Source organism: Melanostigma gelatinosum (assembly GCF_949748355.1).
Source record: "Melanostigma gelatinosum genome assembly, chromosome: 8".
NCBI classification, from domain to species: Eukaryota; Metazoa; Chordata; class Actinopteri; order Perciformes; family Zoarcidae; genus Melanostigma; species Melanostigma gelatinosum.
Genome location: NC_136641.1, coordinates 18,780,948 through 18,802,321, shown reverse-complemented (window position 1 = coordinate 18,802,321; position 21,374 = coordinate 18,780,948). Strand labels below are relative to the sequence as shown.

Below are 21,374 nucleotides of genomic sequence, written 5' to 3'. Positions count from 1 at the left end.
TTGGATTTTATTGCAATTTCTGGTTGTTACAAAGGCTTCTCCTCAGAGAGAGAGAGAGCGTGTGTGTGTGTGTGTGTGTGTGTGTGTGTGTGTGTGTGTGTGTGTGTGTGTGTGTGTGTGTGTGTGTGTGTGTGTGTGTGTGTGTGTGTGTGTGTGTGTGTGTGTGTGTGCATATGCATGTTTAGACAGCAGATATCAGCAGTGGAGTCTATGCTTTATTAATGCACCTCTTAGAAGAAGCAGATTGGCCTTTGATGAATAAAACAAAACTCTCTCACTCACTCACTCTCTCACACACACACACACACACACACACACACACACAGACGCTCACACTGTATACACTCAGCATTCACACACACACCTGGCGGCACCGAAGTGAAGAATCAGACACATATTTGAATTGTACGAACCACGGGACACATATGAAAGCTTAAATACACAACACATGACCAACAGAAAAGCTTACAAACTGAGTGATATGCATAATTTGTTGTTAAGTCCATACTTGTATTCTACGAGGGGACACGGGGACAGTGACTGTGCGTAACATCTCAGTGTAGCCAAGGTACAACATACAGGGGAGCCAGGGAGAGCTTGGCTTCTCTTAGTAAGACATGAGGTCATTTTGAAAACATGATCTGTGAAATCTTGGCGGTCTCTAAACTACTGACAATATGCTATTTTTGCCCTGCATTTCTATTTTTCTGTGTTTTCATCATCATGGATCATGCGTAAAATGAGGCTATTATCGATGTATGATTCATTAAGGAGGGTAATTCATCAGTATTTTACTTTCATAAAGATACCGGCTTGTCATGACCAGCAAAGTATGGTGACGCAATATCAAAAATGTTATCTTTGTATTTAGTCAGCAGCATACAGATATGTCAAAAAGAAGGGACAAGGGCAATAGAAAAGAAAGTGAGCTTCTCCAAAGCCCCGTGGTATTCTGTAGTTCACACACTGAGTGTAACACAACGGCATGCATGACATGAGCAGCGACTGCCGGGATCTTAGGCCGTGGTTACGCTTGTCGTTTCACTGCAACTTTTGTCATCCGATCATGCCAGGACGCATCAGCTGTCAAGTCTTTTGCAGATCTTGCTCGCTTTGGGATATCGGATCAGCCGGACCACACGCAGAGGGGGCCTGTCTCATTCTAAGCTCAGACCTCAGGGAGGTGTGGACAGCATGTGGGCACGATCGGGACAGTTTATCAAACGTACTGTAGGTCTCACATCTGTCCTTCAATAAAACAACTCTATACTGCAGGGAGGAAGAGTGAGTAGTAAAAATAACAAGGGACTTTTATTGTGAAGAATTTATAGGAAATGAAATGTGTTTATCCACCGTTTTAAAGCCACACCTTTGACCACTATCTGATCTGGCGGGTTGCATTCAACCTGTCAACTGTGGACACACAGATTAGGACACGGCTGTTTTCAGATCCGGCGGATGCAATCACAAAAGACAGATTGAAAATACGCGTAACCACGAATTTAGTTCGTGGTTGAGCTTTGACCGTCACTAGAAGAACATGTATGGCCCTGTGAGAGTGTTTCTGCACAGATAGCTCACCTGTGTGGTGGCTGTGCTGGCTGTTCTCATATACAAGAGGCGTGTGCAGGGGGACAGCCAGTATAATCGTTTAGCGTGGTAATGTTAACACCACTGTTTGTCATCTTTTGTTGTGTCTACTGCCACAGAAGAGAAATAAATCTCTTGTTCGATGTTCGAACTATCTGCCTGCATAAGCCACGGTGCCAGGCTAAATGACCTTTCTTAACTCCTGCTGAAAATCGAATCGCTCTCCGTGTGACATTTGAAAATCAGTTTTGCTCGTGATCTTGCTTCATTTGCTTATTACTTACCTTAACCTTAGCCGTAACAAAATTCTAACTTAAACCCTAAAACCTTGTCTTAAAGCTCAAATAGACTTTTGAAGAAGTGAGGAGCAAACACTTACAGTACACAATACAGACTCTCCCACGTAGCTGATATCACCTTGGTGCTGATATGGCTCATTGGTCAGCAAACCAGTCAAATTAACCGACTTTCAGTTCTGCCAATTAATCATTCAAGTCATCTGTTATTATAAATCCCTGCTGGTTATAGTTTCTCCAAATATTTGGGACGTGCTGGGTATTCCAAGCATAACAAACTGCATCTGTCTCTTTCCACCCATAATCCCCTCTGCTTCATTTCTTCAGTAGCTGCTTTGGTTTATTTCCTTAATTCCAGGAAACGAGTCATGTCATTGGTCCGGCTTGTAAACCCAGGTGGGGTTTATCAACTCAGCAAGAGGGGGTTGTTCCCTGAGACCATTGGCTGTGGTCAGCTTGGGTTGATGTCAAATTCCATTTTGTACAAAAGGAAAAAATGTATCAAGCTAAGGATGATGGTGGAAACATCCAGAGAAATCTCTCCTGCTGCAGAACACACTGAGGAACGAACCACTAATAACATGAAACCAAGAAACACTCTAAAAACATAAAGTAAGAAATTAATATTAAAACAAACTGAGATCAAAACAAAAGTGGAATCATTTAGCACTCTGTGAAGTAGACGCGCTCTCAAAGGTGCCGTCCTGACAGAAACATGGAGGAGTGAATTCCACAACGGAAGAACACAAGTTATCTTTCAATCAGTTTTGTTTGTACAATTATTATTGTTGTTGTTTTTTCCGATCTCTAACGACTTTGCAATTGATGTCTGTGCTAAAGTGCATGAGCGGGCATTCAAGGTGTTTCAAGTACAACACACAGAAAAACTAGATGAGAAGAAAAATATCAGTAAGTTTCTATATGAGAGGAATATTCAAGTTCTCCCCGATCTCTTCGTAAAGAAATTACATTAAAATGCAAAGTCGGTGCAGCTCTTTCTCTGCTCAAATTGTAATGCCTTCTCAGTGTGATTCATGGCTAATTTGAGACAAGCCTGCATGATTAACGCACATGAATGTTTAATGTGTTTAAACTGCACTCTGGGCGGCTCGCAGTGCGCCTCACAGTTACGTGTGCGGGCTAATGATCCTTTTACTTCGATTGGAAACGAGTCCAGGTCTACTTGAATGAGCGAGGAAGCAAAACATTTAAAGGTGCCGTATTAGAATTTTAGCATCAATTGAGACGTTACGCCATCTTTTGGTAAACAGAAATTCTTTACCATTGTGTTGTTTTCACTCGCAGTTGTTCAGTTTGTTCTGGTCCAGGAAAAGATATCTTAAAGGTCTCAAACATTTGACAGTGATTGTCATGGTTGAAAATTGTCACATTGGAGACACTTGTTTACATTCAATATCAAAGTTTCACAGTTAATTTGACTGAAATATTGGTATTTCATGTCAGTGTGTATTTGTTATAATTAGCCAGCTGCTACCTTTCTTTATTTAACTTTCCCCTTCATCACCCAAATGTTTTTTAATTTGTGCCTGTTTCTTCCCTTCCTCTTATTGTTTTCTCTCTCTCTCTCTCTCTCTGTTCATCTGTCCTTCCAGGGCTCTCTGCCTCGGCCTCCCTGGTCTCTCTGGCCTGGATGATCGCCTCTTACCAGAAGGTTCTCCGGGATTCCCGCGACGACAAGCTGCCAATGTCTTACAAGGCCGTGATCACCCAGATGCTGTGGCACTTCTTCACCATCGGGGCGAGGACCGTGGCCTTTGCCCTCTTCGCCTCCGTCTTCCAGCTCTACTTCGGAATTTTCATCGTCAGCCACTGGTGCGCCATGTGACCTGATGCAAAAGAGTCTGGACCCACAATGAGAAGCTTAGTATTTAACAAAATGATGAAGACTGACAAGTTTTTTTTAATAGTTATCAGGAGAAAACTCTCAATTATAGTAAAATCCCTAAAAATGCATTCCATTACCAGGTAATAGATTGAAATCACTAAACATGCATCACATGATAATTCTTATGATTACCTGCGTTGCCCATCTCATTGTTATTGGGAAGTAATAATAATAATACATTTTATTTATATAGCGCTTTTCATGACACTCAAAGACACTTTACATTAAAATCATCATATATAAAAACAATACACTAAAAACATAAAATACACAATAATAAATATGATTTTATTATGAAGTAGGTGTTAAAACGTGTCACCGTACACATTTTGAGAATATGCTCCCTAAATTGCATTGAAATCAGTTCATTAGACTACAAGTTATATTATGTTATGACATTGGGGTGCATATACAGGTGTCCAAAATAAAGAGAATATGAATGTGCTCAGTGAATTTCATGTCCCTCTGCTCATTAGAGTTTTAACTTGAATGATGGTCGTAGTACAAATAATAAAATGCATGTCAGTATTAAAACAAAGAATAGGTGCTATCTTTTAGAAAATAGAAAATACACCGTCATTACAAAGTCCTTTTGAGGTTGTCCATCCGAATGACCTCATTATTCTTAGTAGCAGGACTCATAGTGCCGTTATTAAGGCTTTTGTTTATGTTCTTTCAGGTGTGTCATGACCTTCTGGATCATCCAAGGTGAAACTGACTTCTGCATGTCCAAATGGGAGGAGATCATCTACAACATGGTGGTGGGCATCATCTACATCTTTTGCTGGTTCAATGTCAAGGAAGGCCCCAGTCGCCTACGGATGACCGTCTACTATTCTGTGACGCTGGTTGAGAATGTGGCGCTGACCGCCGCCTGGTACACTTACCGTGGCCCACACACCTCCGACTCCTACGCCCTGGTGGTGGTGTGCCTGGTGGCCTGCAGCTTTGCCCTGGGAACCTTCTTCATGTTGGTGTACTACTGCTGGCTGCACCCGGATGGGCCCGTTCTGGGCTCACAGTGGGGAGGGTGTGTGGACGAGGGTGTGGTGAGTGTGGTAGGGGTAGCGGGAGTGATTGATGCTTGCATCACCCCATCCCAAGGCTCCCAAACAGACATGGTCATTACCAGCCCTCCGAGGACTCTCCCCAGGACTAAAGACACGGGGGAGCCGGTTCCCGGAGAGCGAGACAAGGACAGAGACAGGGACAGTTGCCTGCCTGTCTTCCAGGTACGTCCCTCCCCTTCATCTTCTCCTGCACTCCTTCACAGGACCTCCTCCTCATCTCGTGCACTGGAGGGACCTGTGATCCGGATCGACCTCCCAAGGAAGCGATACCCGGCCTGGGATGCGCACTTTATCGATCGGCGCCTTCGCAAAACCATTCTGCTTCTGGAGACCTCATCAGCCGTCAGCCCGAGGATACAGTACAGGAGTAGCATGATGGGCAGCAAAGAGGTTTTAGAATACGAGACAACCGTCTAAGCCAGCGGAGGCTTTTAAACTTAAAAGTGCAGTCTGAGACCAAGGCTCAGCCTGAGATCAGTTCTCATCCCAGGACTACCTATGCCAGGAGAAGCATGGAAAGGAGACAGAGTTTCAGGCAACTCTTTTTTTCTTTTTTTTTAACAGGTTGTCAAACTTGATTGTAAAATGTGAAGCGCAATCTGGGACCAAAGCTCTCCCCTTAGGGCGCAGTCCGGGAGTACGTAGCATGAATGAGCCGTGGGAAGTAAAGGCAGTAACACTGAACTGAGATAATCTTCGTCTTTTCTAAAAGCTTGGCGGTGAGACATTTGATCGCTCATCCTGGGACCAAGGAGTGTTAGATTTGGTTTCATCCTGCATGGTTAGAGCAAGAAGTAAAAGGATTTGAGGGCAATGAAGTTGCGGAGTTTGAGATAATTGAGAAACAGACCGCTGCATGAACTTGAGCCTTGGACTCGGAGATGCAACAGAGACTTACCTGGGAACCTTTAGAGACTGGAGTTTGCACGGGACATGCAATCATTTGGTTTGGTAGCAAATTAGACAAGAATGGGGACTCACTATCTCATAAATATATGACATGCCTAGACAGCTTGCTTAAAACTAATATGGTTGAAAAGTGATAGTTATTTTTAGAAATCTGGGTGACGTGTAAAAGGCTACATATGACGTTTCAACATCCCTTAAAATGTGTTAATGTAGGACATTACTACAGGATGAAATCAACTAAAAACTTGAATTAAACAATGACTAATGATATCTCACTTTTTAACAACACTTAGCCGGGTTTTAATCAAGACGTCTAGATTTCTTTTTACCTCCAAATCACCAATTAATTGCCAATTGGGTACTCTTTAATATTTAAAGAAATGCAATGACTTTGCAGAGTATACATACAGTGAATGAGAGTATTTGTCTTTGCAATTAAACAGAGATTAAAACATTTTACATTTGCTGTACCATCATGCTTCCAAAAGGTTGCATGTCCCTCACATTCTGTCCGTGGTGTCGAAAGAGAAATGTAGTCGTATACATTGGGCTCAAGTCTCATGACAAAACCAGGACCCACCATGTGAATGGCTCACAAGTGATTGTGAAATGTAAGCCTGAGATACAAGTGATAACAGCCAGCCATCCATATGTGGTACAAAAACAGCCATAGCAAAAGTTCCATTGATTACATCCCAGCTGCTCTGTCACCCCCCAACTTGATAAAGGACTTAATTGGAAAAAAGATCAATCAGGTCTGGATGTAAGGTGGATGATTTCCGCGATGGCTACCCCCCCCCCCCCCCCCCCCCCCATATGGCATGCTCTAACTCGCCACAAACAGGCCTGTGATGTACAGTTGAATAAATACAGATGTCAGATATAAGCTATTATAATAAGCTCTAGTTGATGAATGACTTTTGGATGAAGAAGCTTCATTTACTCGTAAGAGTCTAAATGTTGTCCACTTTTCTTAGAATACATAAGCTGTAGAGGTATAAAGGGTGTCATAAACAACCTCATTGTGCTATGAAAACATGTTCAACAGTAGCTGATCAAAAAGTGTCTCTTCGTCACATCAACAGACCTTAAGGTATCCTACAGCAGTTTGTTGGAATGTGAAAACAATAGAACAAATCCAGTGAGCGGTTAATACAAGTAACAATATACGCGCAAAAGAAATTGATCACAAAAACTCAGAGTTGCAAAGTACAAGGATTGTTTTTTGCGGGCTAGCTAGTTAGCAAAAGCTGCTGTTTCTTGTTACAGATAGGATGTTGACAAGGGTTTGGAATTTTTGAAAGAAGATGTTTACTAAATGAAACCATGTACAGGCCTTCAAAGTCGATAGAGTCAGGTTTGTACTGGTAAGTGACATCATCAGTCGACTGACAGGAAAAATGACATCGTCAGATGAGAAATCCTCTTTGCTCCTTTTAGACTGCTGTTGTGATGCCCGTAAAAAAAGGTGCCACAACGTGAACAGATTCAGCGGAGTTGATCGGCACACAACTTCAAGGGTTGGCGTTTAAAGGCAACAGCTCCCAGGTGTGAATGTCTTACTATCAATTAGAAGCAGATGCTAAGATGCTAAGAAAGTCCAGCATGGTCAGCAACAGTACCTGGAGGCAGAACAGTGAAAAAAAAACAAAAAAAAACACTCTCATCAAAGCTGATTTTTGTCCTCTCTCATATTACACAACAGATCTCTCTTTGAAGTTCTTTGAAAAGTTTCTTTAAAAGCCTTAGGTTAGTCTGTGCATATAAGGTGACTTGTGATTTGTTATGAAGAGGACGTTCTTCGAGTACATCCAAGAAACATTTATACCAATGTCGTGATTGTTTTAGATAAAGGCAACACAAGATGTTAGCATTTTTAGCAATGCACTCAAAAGCATTTCTCTTAATACCATCGCATTCCCTATTTGACTCTGATGCATCTCAAAAAGCATGTCCATCAAAACACCTTTGAAGATGCATTTGAGATACTGTGTAGCTCCCAGTTCATGATGCAGTTTAACTTTCGTTTATTTTTCCTGAGCTGCAATACCAAGATTTTTAATTTACAACCCACCAAGCATTTAGAGGATGTGACTGTTCAGGGGGTCACCGATTTAAGGTTGACTGACACAAGCATTAAAAAGCAAACTATTATGGCACAGTAAAAACTCATATTTAACTACTATAAACTTGTGTCAAAGTTGTTTAGATTCTAGTTTTTACAAAAGAGGACAATCCTCTCCTTCGGATGAATATAAATGACATCTCAACTTTTCTTTGGCACTTCCCTTACCCCCCCTCAAAGCTGGGGCAGGCTGTTGTGTTAACATGGACATTTTACGTCAAAATGTTTATCGTGTAAAAACTAAAAACATCTACTGAACAAATGTTTCATCCAGAGAAAGCTGTTCAACGTGTATGAACCTCTTCACCATATCCACCCTGACAGACACACGGTTTACTGTTGATTGGAGTAATCTACTATTTACTTTCTTGGGTAGTGAAGGAATTCAAACAGTTCCTTCCTGCTGCCACCTGGGGCCAACACAAATGTCTTTATTATGCAGCAGCCAGGGTGGGTTTAATTATCACCTTTATGCTGATGATGCATGTGTATATTCTGAAGTGGCGAAGGGGCTCCCAGTAGTATTTCCAACCTTGTGTACTTTAGGTCGATGGGTGGAGCAAGTCACAAAGAGTAGTTTGTATACTTGCCTTTTAACAATGCGTTTACGAAGAGAAGGGGTTGTGATGCAGTATCTTGCATATACTTCAGTCTACCTGTGGGATAAGAAAAAGTGTATCCTGTAGGGGGCAGACCGGGCCGAGTCATCCCTGGCTGACACCAGAATATATGGTAGTGAGAATGTCTTAGTTACTTAGTTTGTCTTTAAAACCTTCCATCATTGTTGTTGTTTAGTTGTCAGAGTCTGCCAGAGAGGCCATGTTTCGAATTGCATCCTGCAGATGAGTTGCATTGTTATCTGATGTTGTGCCGGAGCATTGGGTGCACGCGTGGCCATCATGCACACACGAATGCATTGTTAAAAGCAAGTATGTAAGCGCTCAGATCCTCAAAAGGTTTTTGATTGTATTCCCAATTAGACAGCAAGGGCAACATTTCCATATCAGCTCTCCTACCTGCTCTGCGGGAAAACTGTGTCTGTGGTGGGTTGAAATGGAAAAATAACAAATCAGGAATAGAAATTAAAAGTCAATATCAGTAATAACTTGGTATTAGTATTATCCTGACAGTGTTGTGTCCTATGAACTAGTGGATGTTGGTACAGTGGTGGCAGTCACTGCGATGTTAATGGTGCTGAAAACAACAATTCTATGTCATGTCAAGCATGATAATGTACAGATAATGCATATGGTAACCACCCAATCGTGGGCCGAGGGCGAGGCTTCGCTTTCTCTGATTGGATAATGAAGCCCTTTTTGGTTTAAGTCAAATAAAAGTAAGAAGTGGTGCGCTGGTTATATACCGACTTGAACAAAAACATGTTAAAAAAGTAAGCGAGTTCAAAAACTCAAATCATCTTTTATTAATTGATGCAAGTATTTATGTTTATTTATTTTTGTATTTGTTTTATATATATGTATTGTTGGGGTCTGATAAATGGCTTCAACATGTGCTGTGGACAAAGACAATCAGGCCTTCACTGTTTCAAGCACAGGTCTCATCCTGACTTGTAGTTTGAGGAGAGCAAAGGGATTTCACACTCAGGTGTGAATTCCCCCCCCCCCCCAAATAACCATGGTAACCGCGGCAATCTCATTGGCCGAGAGCCAAGAGACCCGAGGACCCCTGTGGTTCGGCCACTGTTCTATAAAACTCTCTGCTGCCCCCACCTCATAGCTTTTTCCAACTCTCCCTCCGGGGGTAACAGGAGGCACACACCGCTCTCCTCGCCCGGACCCCCCCCCTGTCCAGGCCACAGAGAATCCAGCTTTCCCCCTTCGACCTCGGTTGAGTTAGGAGGCACACAACCGCTCTCTTCGCCCGGACCTTCGTCCTGGACGCATGAAGACACATCGGCCTCTCCTCCCCCCCCCTCCAGCACGACGAGGCCACGAGGAAGCAACGGCCCTTCAACCCTACTCAAACCCTGACAAGCCGTTTCGCTGGATGAAACAGCCCGCGATAACGAATCTGCTTCAGCGATCAGTTCAGCGCTTTTTGTTTCTTTTTCTTTTGGTGCACACATTCCGGCGAAGGAAAGACGACAACGCCTCCCTCCTTCACCGACGATTCCCGGTAAGACGCACGGACCACGCCGTCAGCCGAAATTAGATCACCCTCCCTGCCGCGAGGACAGATCACGTCTGCGTTTGCTCCAGCCGAGCCACGCCACGACAGACCGAAACAGCGCCAGCTCAACGCCGCGCTGAGAAGCACCCCCCCCCTTCCTCTCGAAGAAAAAGGACAACTTTGCTCACGAACCCTTCAACGTTGCAACGAAGCATCTACAAGTAAGATTCTTGGCATTTGGGCATAGCTTAGCTTAAATTAACTTAAGTTTAATTCAGGCCATTCATGTACATGTTGATATTCCCGTGTTTTTGTGTGTTTAAGACTGTCGCGTGATATTGAGGTATTACGCAATCATTACGGAGCAGAGAAGCTCCGCTGTATTTGTGTATCAACTATGACTGTTTGCTTGGATTTATTTGATTTCTTTTCATTGGTTTTACTACCCTTCGTGTAGTATTCTCTGCTCATTAAATCAGCTCTGTGAGTGAAGTGTGGAATCTCGGCTATTGTACATAACTGCTGGCAGTTCTACCGACAACGGCACGTTATGTACGATACGCCAGACACCCCCATTATCACTACAACGCGGACAGCACGCAGAAGTCTGATCCATGAGCCCCCACCTTTTTTCTCGTTCCTCCTTTCACGAAACACGCACATACACATAGCTCCTAGTTCTACTCCTGGGGAACCTCGTTCAAACGAGCGCCTCACATCACGTGCTGCCCAGGCACACGTGAATTACATACAGCAGCCCCATTCTGCCATTTTGTCCGGGTCCCTCGACTCCGCCATCTTTGTAGTTTTTAGCTGTAGTTCTTAAGGCCCCTCCCCTTTGGCCAGCGTCACTCGACGCCGCCATCTTTGTAGTCTTTCGAGTAGCTGTAAGACTCCTTCCTGTTCACCCACAGACCCACACACACATACACATACACACACAGACATACACCCTCATCCACTTTATTCATTCTTTAGTTTAGGCATATAAAATTGTATGATAACGTTTGTTGGTTGCAATATTAATTGATTTGATCATTTATTATTTTGATTCAATAAACTCTGTTATACTTTCAGGAGCAGTCGTCTGTGATTACTTGTGCATATGTATTTGATAAGACTGTATGTAGTAGCCGGTGCTCGAACTTAAAAACCTTCACTGTCACTGAATGTATAGTCATACGCAGACTATTGACATTATGAGTGACTACTAATTATGAGACTTAGTTTTATCGTTTGGTTATTGGTCCCTGTTCGCAGGGTGGTGCCCCGTTTATATTAATAATCATTAATAATTGTTACATACATCAATAATTCTATTGATGTCAAGAATTCAGTTTCTTAAATGCTGATAACCCAAACACGCTCCTTTAGTTCCCAACATAATGGTGCCCCGTGTGAGGGTACGTTATTCCAGTTTTGTTACAGTATATATGCACAGTAATCCATAATTAATTTTGAATAATTAATTTTCCAAAAAAATATTTTTTTTTTCGAAAAATTATTTTTTTTCTTCTTTTGAATGATCCAAATTCCTGAAACTTATTTCCCAAAATAGGTAGGATTTGATCTTCAAAATCTTGTCTTATTGTAATTAAATTTTTGATTTTAAATCCAGATTTTTAATCTTAATCTTTAATTCCCTTCTCGAAATTTTATTTCGTTTCCAGGTTTAATTATTCGTGTCATTTCTTAAACTAACAGCCAGCTGTGTAGTAGATTTGATCGTTTTATTTGTAATACCTTGCTTGTTTTCTTAAATCCCTCCAAAGAAGTTACACACAGCTGTCACAGGCCCAAAGTGCTAAACCACATTAGCATTTTCGCACCTCTGGCTGCAAAGCAGTAGTGATACCTCAGAGCAGCAACAGTAGAAACGTAAGTCACAGAGCTAGACATTTCACTGTGCGCCTGCATGAACCGTAACACTAACAGTAATAAACATCTAACAGTAGAAATCCTAAGTTACAGAACTAGACATTTCACTGAGAACCGTAAACACTAACAGTTTCCGTTCTAACACTAGGGAATTAACAACCACTGGGAGTCACGCTCATTAGAGAGAATGAGCAACGAGAAATCCCCCATACCTGGAGCTGTAGCTCCAGAAGACACCGCATTACGAGATGCAGTGGCTGATGTCCTCGGACTCACAGCAAAGGAAAGAGAGTACTTTGAAAAATACACGGCTGTCCTATGCGACGAGCAATTAGAGCAGCTGGTGGCTTATGTAAATAACCCAGCAGGTAACAGAGAGCGCCTGATTCAGGACGTAATCTGCGAAATACTGCTCATCTACCATCAGAAAATGCAGCTGCAAGCTGCCCGAACCCGGGCACAGAGCGACGAGCAGCAACGCGAGATCTGGACACTCCGAACAGAGGTTCAGGAGTTGTCACGTGACTGTAGAGCCCTACAGTCAGAAAATAGTAGCCTGCGCAGTGACCTCAGAGAGGTCAACCTAAAACTCTCTAAAGCATCAGAGAGTGATGACAAACTGAAAGCGCTTCAAGGTGTTCCAGCAACCCCGGTAGGTACTGCTACCCCCTATCGAGCCTTTCAGCCCAGTCATTTCTTGGTCTCGGCTCCCTCATTCCCCGAGACCCGAACCACCTTGCATTTCTTGAAAGCGACATCCCCGACCAGGAGGAGAGAGGACCAACACCAGGTCCTAGTCGGCCCAGGTGGCTTCAAAACCACCTCAGGCGAACGCAATCCTCCACGCAGTTCACGCGCGCGACAAGAACTGACCCCATCCCCCTCAGGGAGGGAGGATGATAGTCGTTACCACCATCGCGAGTATGGAGACTCAGACGACTCGGACGGCCCAGGCCCCATCAACCTTGGAGGCCTGCGTACTCGACAGATTGAGTCTCTGGCAAAAGACGTAGAGCGCTTCAATCCCGATAATCACGACTCGAGCATCGATGACTACCTAAGGGAGATCGATCGCTGCCTCCTCGACCTATCGCGCCCCTCATCGCGCGAAAAGCTAAAGCTAGTGTGGAAAACCACTGCGCGAAGCGTCCACGCTTTCGTGGAAACGCTCCAGCCGAGCATCCGCGACCGCTATTCACCCCTTTGTCACGCCCTTAGGGAGGAGTACTCCCTGTACACCAACCCAGCTTCTGCCACCCTCGGCGCCTTTGCCATTTCCCAGGAAAGGCTAGAGTCTCCGAGAGACTACTTCAGGCGCTTGAGATCTGCGTACTTCCAAGGACGTAACGCCCCAGGTCTAGAAGAAGACCATGCCTTCAAGTCGCTATTCTTGCACAATCTCCACGACAACGTGAGATACGATGTTACTATGAACTGCAGAACGAGTAACCTCACCATGCCAGAGATTAGGAAATACGCGCAACTTGCATGGGAGACACGCGGACGGCCGCCAAATCGGTACGAAGACACCGCCATAGTCTTAGGCATCCAACAGTCGAGCGACTCCGACCTAGCGTCGGAAGACGACGAGAGGACTTGGCCTAGCGAGCCCTGGTCACCCCCGAGGAACAGACGACCCTGGCGGTCGAAAGACCAACGGAACCAGGGGGGTGAAAGACGCCCTCAAGGGCAACACCTCAGGTAACGCTGACTCGCAGCCCACCGGACTAAGCCAAGTGACCTTTCCCCCTGCTGCCAAGTCGACGTGGTAGGGGGGGGGAAGAGAACTCAGCACACTTCCGGAAACGACCACTCCCATTCTCGCACCTCGTTCTTCAACCTTCTTGGGCGACCTTGTTCGCAAAGGCAATGCCCGTTATGTATAAATCTATACATATTCTTCAGTCCTACTGGGGGGTCATAACACTCTTGCTCTACCCGACTCCGGGTCAGAAACGAGCCTCATGTGTTCCCCACCTTTTCGCATACACCTCTAGGGTGCCACAACCTTAGAGGCCCTTTCGAGCACCCTAGCTCGTAAAATCTTTCGTCAACTAAGCCTTCTTCTCCTGCTCTCTCAGCATGAGCCACCTCCAGCTTGTTCCACGAAGCCACCGCCTTCTTTCAGCCGAGTCATCGGCCGGGCCTGTCAAGTCGCCAGTGCCGTAGGTAACTGAACTTGACCTGTGCGCCGGACCTGTCTCCATCTCTAATTAGGAGGGTGGGGGGAGGGAGATATCACCAGCCCGCCATGACACACTCCAGAGTGAAACTGTTCGCGACCTTTCCCTGAGTGCTGACGGTAACGTGGGATATCTGCCCTCGCCACTCAAACAGCGCGAGGGGGGTGGGCTCTCTGACAACAGAAACTTAGAGAGATGTACTTCACAGGAAGTACACTCTAATCTCGCCAGTGCCGAAACCAACCGGCAGAATGGCAGCTTACTATTGACTACTGACGTTTAACTGCATGCTCCAACTCACCCTGTAGACATGCACTAACCGCTAACACAGCCAACTTCAACCAGAACAGTTGCATGACCTGACGTTCATTGCGACTGTAAACTGATGCTCCACTCTCATAGAGAACCCTTTGCATGCTTTATAGACTCTACCAGAAGTAACCAAAGAAGACATAACCTCTGCCGTAGCAGTCAGATTTAACCCAGGACCTCATCCGAGAAGGCTCAGCTGTCAACAGCTGGAGCAGCGAGAGACCAGCCTAGCTAGTCACACTAGCTGTGCTAATGAAATCTGTAAATCTGCTACCACTACTGTTATGCAACCCTCACAGGTACCTCTGGCCTATAGTCTTGGCAACGCAACTCCAATATCGATAGATTCTAAAACTTAGACACAGGACTCGCTCTAAATCTACCGATTAGAGAGAGATAGACGCACATATCATGTACTAATAGATCCAGAAGCGACAGACAAACTGGATTCCCTCCTATTCATAACACCACGTAGCCAACCTACGACTGCTCCGCCGACGGACTCCAGTCCTGTCTAGGAGTTGAACCAGTAACCACTGTTTGCCCCTCACCTGCTTCTTGTCTTTCTATTCTTTCCTTCTCTCTCTTTTGTTTTGTTTATTTGGGTTGTTACTTTCTTTGACACTGTGCCACAATGCTAGATTATCACAACATCATAATAGCGATTGAATTATTTGGGAATAATGTTTTGCTCACCTATGATTTGAATTGTGTATGATAGTAGATGTAGGTAGAAGTAGTTAAAGTCATCTGCCCAGATGCCACCTTAGTCATCTGCCCAGATGCCAATGAACTCTGAACTTGAACACTATGAACCTTGAACTCTATGAACAATGAACACTGCCTGTTTTAACCACTGCTTTTGGTCTCAGGAACACTTGGACTGTCTCACCTCTTCAGGTTTCCCCACCACATGGATGCACATGCCAGCCCTTGGTTTGCTCTAAAGACCGAAGCCAACATCTCGCTCTTCAGAACAAAGGGGGGATGTTGGGGTCTGATAAATGGCTTCAACATGTGCTGTGGACAAAGACAATCAGGCCTTCACTGTTTCAAGCACAGGTCTCATCCTGACTTGTAGTTTGAGGAGAGCAAAGGGATTTCACACTCAGGTGTGAATTCCCCCCCCCCCCCAAATAACCATGGTAACCGCGGCAATCTCATTGGCCGAGAGCCAAGAGACCCGAGGACCCCTGTGGTTCGGCCACTGTTCTATAAAACTCTCTGCTGCCCCCACCTCATAGCTTTTTCCAACTCTCCCTCCGGGGGTAACAGGAGGCACACACCGCTCTCCTCGCCCGGACCCCCCCCCTGTCCAGGCCACAGAGAATCCAGCTTTCCCCCTTCGACCTCGGTTGAGTTAGGAGGCACACAACCGCTCTCTTCGCCCGGACCTTCGTCCTGGACGCATGAAGACACATCGGCCTCTCCTCCCCCCCCCTCCAGCACGACGAGGCCACGAGGAAGCAACGGCCCTTCAACCCTACTCAAACCCTGACAAGCCGTTTCGCTGGATGAAACAGCCCGCGATAACGAATCTGCTTCAGCGATCAGTTCAGCGCTTTTTGTTTCTTTTTCTTTTGGTGCACACATTCCGGCGAAGGAAAGACGACAACGCCTCCCTCCTTCACCGACGATTCCCGGTAAGACGCACGGACCACGCCGTCAGCCGAAATTAGATCACCCTCCCTGCCGCGAGGACAGATCACGTCTGCGTTTGCTCCAGCCGAGCCACGCCACGACAGACCGAAACAGCGCCAGCTCAACGCCGCGCTGAGAAGCACCCCCCCCCTTCCTCTCGAAGAAAAAGGACAACTTTGCTCACGAACCCTTCAACGTTGCAACGAAGCATCTACAAGTAAGATTCTTGGCATTTGGGCATAGCTTAGCTTAAATTAACTTAAGTTTAATTCAGGCCATTCATGTACATGTTGATATTCCCGTGTTTTTGTGTGTTTAAGACTGTCGCGTGATATTGAGGTATTACGCAATCATTACGGAGCAGAGAAGCTCCGCTGTATTTGTGTATCAACTATGACTGTTTGCTTGGATTTATTTGATTTCTTTTCATTGGTTTTACTACCCTTCGTGTAGTATTCTCTGCTCATTAAATCAGCTCTGTGAGTGAAGTGTGGAATCTCGGCTATTGTACATAACTGCTGGCAGTTCTACCGACAACGGCACGTTATGTACGATACGCCAGACACCCCCATTATCACTACAACGCGGACAGCACGCAGAAGTCTGATCCATGAGCCCCCACCTTTTTTCTCGTTCCTCCTTTCACGAAACACGCACATACACATAGCTCCTAGTTCTACTCCTGGGGAACCTCGTTCAAACGAGCGCCTCACATCACGTGCTGCCCAGGCACACGTGAATTACATACAGCAGCCCCATTCTGCCATTTTGTCCGGGTCCCTCGACTCCGCCATCTTTGTAGTTTTTAGCTGTAGTTCTTAAGGCCCCTCCCCTTTGGCCAGCGTCACTCGACGCCGCCATCTTTGTAGTCTTTCGAGTAGCTGTAAGACTCCTTCCTGTTCACCCACAGACCCACACACACATACACATACACACACAGACATACACCCTCATCCACTTTATTCATTCTTTAGTTTAGGCATATAAAATTGTATGATAACGTTTGTTGGTTGCAATATTAATTGATTTGATCATTTATTATTTTGATTCAATAAACTCTGTTATACTTTCAGGAGCAGTCGTCTGTGATTACTTGTGCATATGTATTTGATAAGACTGTATGTAGTAGCCGGTGCTCGAACTTAAAAACCTTCACTGTCACTGAATGTATAGTCATACGCAGACTATTGACATTATGAGTGACTACTAATTATGAGACTTAGTTTTATCGTTTGGTTATTGGTCCCTGTTCGCAGGGTGGTGCCCCGTTTATATTAATAATCATTAATAATTGTTACATACATCAATAATTCTATTGATGTCAAGAATTCAGTTTCTTAAATGCTGATAACCCAAACACGCTCCTTTATTTGGGGGGGGGGGGGAATTCACACCTGAGTGTGAAATCCCTTTGCTCTCCTCAAACTACAAGTCAGGATGAGACCTGTGCTTGAAACAGTGAAGGCCTGATTGTCTTTGTCCACAGCACATGTTGAAGCCATTTATCAGACCCCAACAGTATCTATTGTTTACTCACTCAGTGGCCATGTCTTTGGTATGACTCTTATATTAAGATGTAAAAACTGAAAATAGATTTTCCTTTTTTTTTTACTCATTCTATATATCTGTATATATCAGAGTGGCGCTATACTAGGACATGTATGAGTGTGTGTGCTTTGGTGCGTATGTATGTATTGTATGTACAGTACGTATGTCAGGATGTGCTCTAACTTCTTTTGATAATGCTGCTTCAACATCCTCTGAGTGAATGAGCAGAAAAATAAACCAGTGGTGAAAATATCTGTGACGCTGTTAAAAAAAGAGCTCAACATGATGTGCTGATAACTGTAGATGGGAATAATACTGTAGTAAACATGGCTGAACAGCCGGCGAAATACACTGCTGTCTGTGTTTTCTGTTACAGCGTATGGAAAATAAATATGAGGTCATATATTGTACTAAATTGCAATGTTTAAGGTACTTGTACTTAACTTTACTTAACTTATTTGGGAAGCTTTATTGAGCGTTTTACTTCACTTATATGTAAGGGCTTAATTAGCTGATTGCATTTTTACATTCAATGACGTACAAAGCACAGACTGAGGTTTGCATCCTGAGTCCTGCATGTTAGATTGAGACAACCAAAAGATTGTGTTGTTGGTTAAATGTGAATTAAGTAAAAAAAAGTCACTATTCACATTTTCAGTATTTCATCAAGACCACAATATTTCCCTAATCCTAACCACATGCTAGGTGTTAGGGAAAGAAAGTGCCAAAGCATAACCATAAAATAGTTCAATTATGTTTTCAGTTCTACGACCGGATATCATGTTGCAGATTTGCAGTATGAACATTTTGTGACTTGCCAATTTAACATTTTCTGATTATGTTGATAAAAAAAGGTCAGCGTTTATAATATATATTATTTGCACACAAATGAGGCTTCATGAAAACCAGATAATGACAAAGTAAGAAATGTGACGGGAGAGGTCAAGAAGAAACAGGCTTATACAACAGACCTCCCCTCAACATAAGGAGAAACAACTAAATATTAAAAAGGAATAAAAAAAACTGCACCAACATAATGACGATAAGAAGCACACAAAAGAAAAACGAACCAATCAGTAGGTAGTAACTATGTTTATTTTAAATTGTATCTGCTGTTATACGTTGGTATTATACAATGTACCCATATTTCAAGGACACAAGTTTAGAACAGCAGATCTCAGATTTGTTTTCAAACTAAGCCAATGCACTTTCTGGAACAAATCACAATTTTCTAGTTTTTGCGAACAGTTCATCGAGAACATTCGTTTTTTTTATCAAATGTCTCTAAATACTACAGTACCCATGAGCCTCAAAAGCTCTGTATTTCATTAAACACTGCTGCTGAATTTAGTTTTTACTGAATACATCCAACAAGTTCTACAAAACCTGTAACTTATGTCCGCCACTGAGACAGAATCTAACTCATTCTATATGTCTGTTTCTTACTGGCCCTGGTTCTTCTGTTTGTACTGTACTGAGGAGCGATACCGGAGTGAGGCGGAGCTGAAACCGAAGCTGGAGCTCCACCAACGCTTTCCGCTGAATCTTCCCGCCCTGTTTCTCTTGTTTCTTCTTGAATCTCCTCTTTCCTTCCTCTCGAGGCGACAACACAAAATCTCTCCCTCAAACCAACATTCTTTGATCTCTTTCTCACATCACCTCCATCCTGAGGAGTTGTTTATTTGGCAGGCATCTCTGGAGATCCAGCAACCAAACAACAATCCCTCCTCCCTTTTCTCTTCAAGACTTTCTCCCTTTGCTTTCATTTTCGTTTGTCTGTTTTCACTCTGTTTCTTCTTCTCTGTTTTCTTTTACTTCGCAGCAGGAGGAACTCATGGGCTGAGTATTCCTCCCCTTATTTGACCTTTTGTTTTTCATTTGCACTCCTTGCCTCCAAGCACTCCTTCCTTTTTTCCCTTTTTTCTCAAGTTCAATCAACCCCGTTCTCACTCACTTGGTCAGCGCCGCTCGGTGTCTGATACCGACGCACCAAGGCACTCTTTGAGTCCTTTGAGACGCACCGGGCTTTCAGCTGACTCCAATGTAAACCCATACGCTTCATTAATCGGCGGTCAGAGTAACTGAAGTAGTATAAAGAGCGAGAAAGTCCACTTAACAGAGGAGGTCTGTGTGGATCACCTTCGACACAGACTTTCACCCAGGAGACCGCTGTTAGTGTCCATGTAACACCAAGTCAACGTTGACTTATTTTACCTTACTTTTGTTACAAAACTTACATGGCATTCGTTAAGTACGTAACAAACATACTTATTTTAACTGAGGCAGCGATTTTAAAGCTAAACAAGTAGGTTTGTTTTGTGAATAAACCTAAAAATGAAGTAAACCTATATTGGAAGAGACTGTATGACTGTATGCATGTAACAAGCAGAAACTGAAACCCTTGCCTTCTCTCCAGTCTCAATCCCTCTTTTACTTGTCTTCATCTTCATCCTCGCCTTCCTTCCTCACTGGTCAGCCTCTTTGTTCCGCTTCTTTGTTCTTTATCTGCCCTTCCACTCAACCCTCCTCTACTTTCAACGTTTCTTCCTCGTCTTTAAGCTACATTGTCCTCGTTTTCTTCCATCCCTCTCTCCATCTTTTCTCCTTCCCTCCTCTTCCTCTTCCACCTTCGTCTTCTCCTTGATTCTTATTTTCCTCCTTGTATTTTTTTCTCCTCAGACCTCGTGTGATTTTGAGGTGTTTTAAGGATTCTGCTTCTTTGATACCACTGATGCACACACACACACAGATGTACATGCATAAATTCACACATAATACACCCAATACACACTCTCACACACACTTGCAAAGACACACACATTTTTGGAGCGATAGAGTTGATGCAGCACCAAAACACATCAAGATCTGACGTACTTTGAACTTCATACAAGCATGAATTATTGTGTGTTTTTGTGTGTGTGTCAAAGAGAGAGAGAACATCAAGAGCAGGTGAGTTTATGTGTACGTGCATTTATTTTGCATGACTATGTGTGGGCATACTATATGTGTGTGCGAGTGTGTAGCCGCATGCTTAAATTTACACTAATATACCGTAGCCCTGTGTGTGTGTGTGTGTTTGTGTGTGTTTGTGTGTGTGTGTGTGTGTGTGTGTGTGTGTGTGTGTGTGTGTGTGTGTGTGTGTGTGTGTGTGAAAGGTCACAGGTTTGATGTCATCTCTACTGCCTCCATCAGTATCCTGCTGAGAAGAAATATGTCTTTCCTTCCTTCCTCTCCTCCCCCTCCTCCTCCCTTCAGATGTCACAGCTCTGCCACTCTGTGGCCCAACCTGCTCATTGCACCTGAAGACTCTAACAAGTCCTAGCAACAGTCCTAGCAACATTAGCAAACAACCTCACAACTGTCTTTTTGATTTGATTTGCATTCATATTTTGATTCCAATGTTGCTAAACTCTGGTTGGTGCAGTGACATGTGTGCAACTTTTGGGATTCTGAAAATGTGTGTTCATGTAGGATCCAATTACTGATAGGAAGCATATATAGTCAATAGGTTTGCTGTCAATAGGTTTGCTGTCCCTTTAAATGATCATTTCTCGAAACTGGAAATTACATCATCACTTCAAATGCGATCAACACTAAAGACAGGAGCAAACTTGCAGCCAAACTTAAAAGTGCTGTTCTACAACATAAAATACTTCAGTAAATATCTCACTCATGAATTGTAAAGCAAAAATCATAAAAGGGGTCGTTTGTGAAGATGATCTTGCTGAACAAAATGTGGAAGTATTTAATATAAAGCTCATTTTCTGTAATATTCCAAAATTCAAT

The 21,374-nt window shown here is 43.8% G+C and overlaps 1 protein-coding gene across 2 annotated transcripts in view; it reads left to right on the top strand.

The window, feature by feature from the left end:
• The window catches only part of xkr7b (XK, Kell blood group complex subunit-related family, member 7b), a gene marked incomplete at both ends in the record, with an annotated part of 44,692 nt that extends 39,413 nt beyond the window's left edge, over positions 1-5,279 (top strand). For both annotated transcript variants that reach the window (XM_079272981.1, XM_079272980.1), the window contains 2 exons: positions 3,500-3,719; positions 4,472-5,279. In XM_079272981.1, coding sequence (XP_079129107.1) covers positions 3,500-3,719; positions 4,472-5,279 — 1,028 coding nt within the window. The remainder of the gene's footprint in view (positions 1-3,499; positions 3,720-4,471) is intronic.
• Positions 5,280-21,374: the final 16,095 nt, after the last annotated feature.